Source organism: Myotis myotis, unplaced genomic scaffold (assembly GCF_014108235.1).
Source record: "Myotis myotis isolate mMyoMyo1 unplaced genomic scaffold, mMyoMyo1.p scaffold_m19_p_6, whole genome shotgun sequence".
Lineage (NCBI taxonomy): Eukaryota > Metazoa > Chordata > Mammalia > Chiroptera > Vespertilionidae > Myotis > Myotis myotis.
In genome coordinates, this window is record NW_023416368.1 from 59,285,738 (window position 1) to 59,290,771 (window position 5,034).

A 5,034-nucleotide genomic window follows, 5' to 3' on the forward strand; every position below is an offset into this window, starting at 1 on the left:
CCGCGCCTGGAGCGCCCGGGAGCCCAGGTGCGCTTCCTTGCTGGCTGCTCGCCGCACGGGTCTCACTGTCTCCTCCGCCAGCCGCCGCCAGGTCCTCACCCGCCTCAGTCCCAGAGCAGTGCCACCCCTAGGCGTCTCCCCCTTTCCTTTTTCCTCTCCCTTCCTCCCAGGCCGTCGCTGTCGCCTCCCCCCGCGGCATTGGTCCGCCGGCCGCAGGTGAGTTGCAGCGCAGCGCCCCAGTCTGGCCAGCTCACCTTGCCTGAGCGGCGGCAGCCCCCCAAGACTCTCGTTTCCCTGCAGGATGAAGAACCCAATGCTCGAGGTGGCGTCCCTGCTGCTGGAGAAATTGCTCCTCATCTCCAACTTCAAGCTCTTCAGTTCAGGCGCCCCGGGCGAAGACAAGGCAAGGAGCAGTTTCCATGACATCAACTCCTTCCACCGCGGCGACGTCCTGGAGGTGCCCCGGACCCACCTGACCCATTATGGCATCTACCTGGGCGACAACCATGTCGCCCACATGATGCCCGACATCCTATTGGCTCTGACCAAGGACAGGAGGCTCACGCAGAAGGTGGTCTCCAACCAGCGTCTCATCCTGGGCGTTATTGGCAGGGTGGCCAGCATCCGCGTGGACACTGTGGATGACTTCGCCTACGGAGCCGAAATCCTGGTCAATCGCCTGGATAAGTCCCTCAAGAAGAAGGCGCTGCTCAACGAAGAGGTGGCTCAGAGAGCGGAGAAGATGCTGGGCACCACCCCCTACAGCCTGCTGTGGAACAACTGCGAGCACTTTGTGACTTACTGCAGATTCGGCACCGCGGTCAGCCCCCAGGCAGACAAGGTACCACTTGTGACTGACTCACCCGTGGGCTGGGCGGGGCCGCCCCCACTCCCATCCCTAACCGTGTGTCTCCCCTGGGATCAGGCATTGAGTTTAGATGAACAAAGGCTCTGGTGTTCCTAAGGGAGACAATGTAAGTAAATGGCCATGTGTCTTGCAGGACCTCTCAAAAGGCGCAGTGGAGTTTGGCAGTGCAGCACCGCTGCCCACTACGAGAGAGCCGCCCGGCTATTGCTACAGAAGTCATCAGGGTGTCCACCCAGCGTAGTTGAAATGACAAAGTCCGCCGTGTGCTCGCAACTTTTCCCAAGAATTTCAATTGGCAGGAAGGTGTCCAGAGTTTATATTTAATCCGTAACACTGTGTTCAAAGTGTTGTGCATTTAAACTAAGGAGGCTTGCAGCATTCTCCCTCTGTAAGCTGCGCAGAATGAATTCCCCTTGCTCACTATCAACTAACAAAATTCCCAGTAAGAAGACCTCCCTGGGTCTTTTCCAGGGTACTTTGAAATTTTCGTGTTGGCTTTAATCCCTATCTAGACTCCCTTATTGTTAAGCATCCTTTACCCATTAGTCCCAAAGGTGGGTTAGGTTTATGGATTCCCTAGAGATCAAAACACTTGGTTTTCTAGAAGAGCCATTGGCTGTTGGAAGATAATATTAATGTGTGAAGTAAAACAAACAAAAAAAAACAATATCAGAATTTAAGATGGTTAAATTAGCCACAAATCCAAAGGGGGGGGGGGATGAATTTTTAGCTCCTTTGCCCAAATCTTAAATTTTAAAAATAGCTAACATTAAAAAAAAAAATGCCTGCAACTTCATTTGCAATTAAAAGCTCTCTCAGCCTGCCCCGAAGTTGTTAAAGTTCAATCTTAACAATAGAAGCCTAGGTAATCGCAAAATGACCTTCATGGTTGACTCTTCTTCACATTTATGTATTTTTTGGACCAAAAGAATCTGAGTCTATGTAACCAATATTTTTATTGCTCCATATTTTGATTAATTTTTGACCCATGTGGGAAAATCTTTCCTCTGTGGCAGAACATGAAAATATTATGCTTTTATATATATATGGGTGCATCAAACTCCTTGTGATTATTTATAGAGCCACAAAGACTCAATCTAGGAATGCTTTTGTAGGAATGCGTTTTTAAAGAATCACAGCTCTAGGCTTGTTTAGAAATGAACTTCACCACATTTACAAACATGGGCTCCAAAGTACACAGAAGAAAACACATCAGATTTACTTAGGAACCAAGCAAATTATTTCTCCAAGGAAAACAGTATTTCTATCCAGTAATACTTTGATGGGACACATATAACTCTGTATTATATATTTCTACAAAAAAACAACAACAAACAGTGTAAGTACTTTTTTAAAGTAGTAAAATATTTAATCTGCATACATAAGTAGTTGGAGAAGTTTTTCATCTTTGGAAACTTTGTCGGGTTTTATAGAAGTAGAGAAGGGTTTTAACTGCTGTTGCTGCATAGCACCTCTTGTGAAACTTGAGTTTTTGTCTTCACTGTGAATGGTCTAACAATCTGGCCACAGAATAGACTTCCCAGGGGGAAAAAATCCCATCCCAATTTTTCCAGTTCTCAGAACTGCCTGTGGACATGCTCTGTGAGAATTAGGTCATTAATGCTGAAGGAGGACTGATTTCTACTTTCCAGAAACAATGAGGAATTATTTGGTTCTGAATGTCATTTTTGAATTCTATTATATATATATATATATATTACCAGGTTAACATGAGAATTGCAAAGTTGTCTCTTAATTTTGAGTTAGAAATTTAAAAGTTATTATATCACCAAATTTTAGAATGGTTCATTGAATGAATTGAATTCACCAATAATAATGGACAACTTATTTATTTGAGATTAGAGATCTCTTTGCTTATCTAATTTTAGAATATATTGTTATTGATAAACAGTTTAATGCTTTTAACATTTAATCCTGAACTTTTATGGGGTTACATTCTCTGTAGTTTTCTATAAAAGTTCTGTATTTATATAGGCAGCTGCCATTGGTAACCTATTTGCCAGAGGTGTTATTTCAGCGGGCTGTTACAGGATGTGGAATCAAGGAACTGAACTCTTAACATCTAAATTCTTTCATAAGTCATAAGAGAAATTCTAGTTTTTCTGGTAGACAGAAAATATCCTGGGAAATTGTGCTTTATTATTTTGTATATATGATTCTTCTTAGGCTTAGCCACCTTTTCTGACATTCTTAAATTTTATTTTCTAGTTTTGTGAGAATTTGAAGATAATTATTCGTGATCAGAGAAGTGTTCTTGCTTCGGCACTCTTGGGATTGGCGGCTATAATCTGCCTGGGCATGGCATCATATACTACTCTTCCTGCTATTTTTATTCCATTCTGCTTATGGATGGCTGGCTGACTTCACATCCTCATGTCAGTGTGTGTATTTTGTGTGTAAATATGTTTATATTTATGGAGCACAAATCAGTATAAGCATCGTCGAGAAAAATGTGACCTGAAACATTGTGTTCTGGATAAAAATGTGATTAAGAATCACACAAAGTGCTTACTGTGTAAGCCCAAGAACAAGGCTTTCTGAATCTTCCTCAGGCAGTTACATTTTAAAGCTCTGTGCAAATCTTGGAAACCTGACAACTGTGATAGACTTCATCATTACAAGAAAACCAGCCTCTAAGATGATGGCCACAGGAGATATTTTTTCTCTCTCTCCTGTAATCACTTCTCTTCTCCATTAGGCCAGAATCTGAAGATCAGAAGACTTATTGTAAACTTGATTGTAAATTTATTCATTGAAAAACTTATATTAAACTGAAAGAATTTCCCTTGTTCAGATGAAAACCTGTTTGATGATTGGCCTAAAAAGAAATTCTCAATCTTTTTTTTATGTATTATAATTCCCGATAAGTCAAGAATATTTCATTACTTGAAACCATATTAGCAAAATTAAGGTTTACTGATAAAATAACTGACCAGAACTATAGAATCTGTGTTTTCCTGCAGAAATTGCTACTATAGCATCAGTTGAACAATTTGATGTAGCTTTACTTAATAGGAAGCCTAGCATTCCCCCTCCCCCACCCCTTTTACGTGTCACTGTGATTACTTTAAAGGACTCTAAGAGGTAAATGGATATAGGATTGCAATAATTTGGATACTTGTAATGCATATGTACCAATTAAATATGCGGATATCCACATACACTCAAACTGATGAGAAATTAGGTTTGTTCTTGACTGCTTTATTATCATACCAGTGTGGTTACTATAGAGCATTTGTAGAGATGAATGTTACAACAGATTTAGTCCATTTTCTTATGCCTTTGCCTGTGGTGTAACTTGCATATATGACTGGATGGTTTAGCTTTTAGAGCACTTACTAATGTACTGTATAATTTTTAAAAGCCCTCAGATTTGTTTTCTAGTCCATTTTTTCCCATTTCATTGGCAAGTATAGCTCACATCCTTAAAAGAAGAATGCCATAGCAGCATATAAGCCCCAAACAAGTAGGACCCAAGGAAATAACTGTTAGGGATAATTTGTGTCTTAGTACTTCCAGGCATGTAAATTGATTATACCAAGGCTGTTTTAATAGTTGAGTTGCAATGTAGTGGTGTTAAAGCAAGCATTCAAGTACTTTAACCAAAATTAACAAATTCTACAATTAAGCCAAAAGCTAGACTTGTATTTCAAGTATTAAAGTTACTTTACAAACTACCAAGAATCACAAAATAAGTCACATAATGAGTGGTATGAGGAGGTGGGATCAGTCACTCAATAATCCAACCAGAACAAATTTCAGAGCAGATTTTAGCAACTGATATTTTATCACCACTAAATGTACCCACAATAAATTCAGTGGGAGTTTAATTTTGTGTTTAATCATTTAAATATTTTAAATAATTAAAACATGAAATGGTAATATCACATAATAAAGTTGTTCCATGGGCCTGTTCTGACTACTTAAAAAGTTACTGTAAGTACGTATGCATAAGAGCAACCACCAGCCCTGGCTGGTGTGGCACAAGTTGGTTGGGAGTCGGCCCTTGCTGGCTGCCCTGGTTGTGGTCTCGATCCTCAGTGCAGGCATGCGAGAGGCAGCTGACTTATGTCGGTTGATGTTGCGCTCTAGCATCAGTGTTTCCCTTCCTCTCTCTAAAAATCAACAAACTATTCTTTAAAAAA

The 5,034-nt window shown here is 40.8% G+C and overlaps 1 protein-coding gene across 1 annotated transcript; it reads left to right on the forward strand.

The window, feature by feature from the left end:
• LRAT (lecithin retinol acyltransferase) lies at positions 1–4,731 on the forward strand. The gene is made up of 3 exons (XM_036315503.1): positions 1–216; positions 301–841; positions 3,098–4,731. The coding sequence occupies exons 2-3, from the start codon at positions 302–304 to the stop codon at positions 3,248–3,250; spliced, it is 693 nt and encodes a 230-aa protein (XP_036171396.1). The 5' UTR covers positions 1–216; position 301; the 3' UTR covers positions 3,251–4,731.
• The last annotated feature ends 303 nt before the right edge of the window (positions 4,732–5,034 follow it).

What these genes read in the sequence shown, in the direction of transcription:
- LRAT (XM_036315503.1), top strand. Translation starts at nt 302, where the DNA reads ATGAAGAACCCAATGCTCGAGGTGGCGTCCCTGCTGCTGGAGAAATTG. An exon ending in TCAGCCCCCAGGCAGACAAG is followed by an intron (nt 842 to 3,097) that starts GTACCACTTGTG and finishes TTTATTTTCTAG; the next exon opens with TTTTGTGAGAATTTGAAGAT.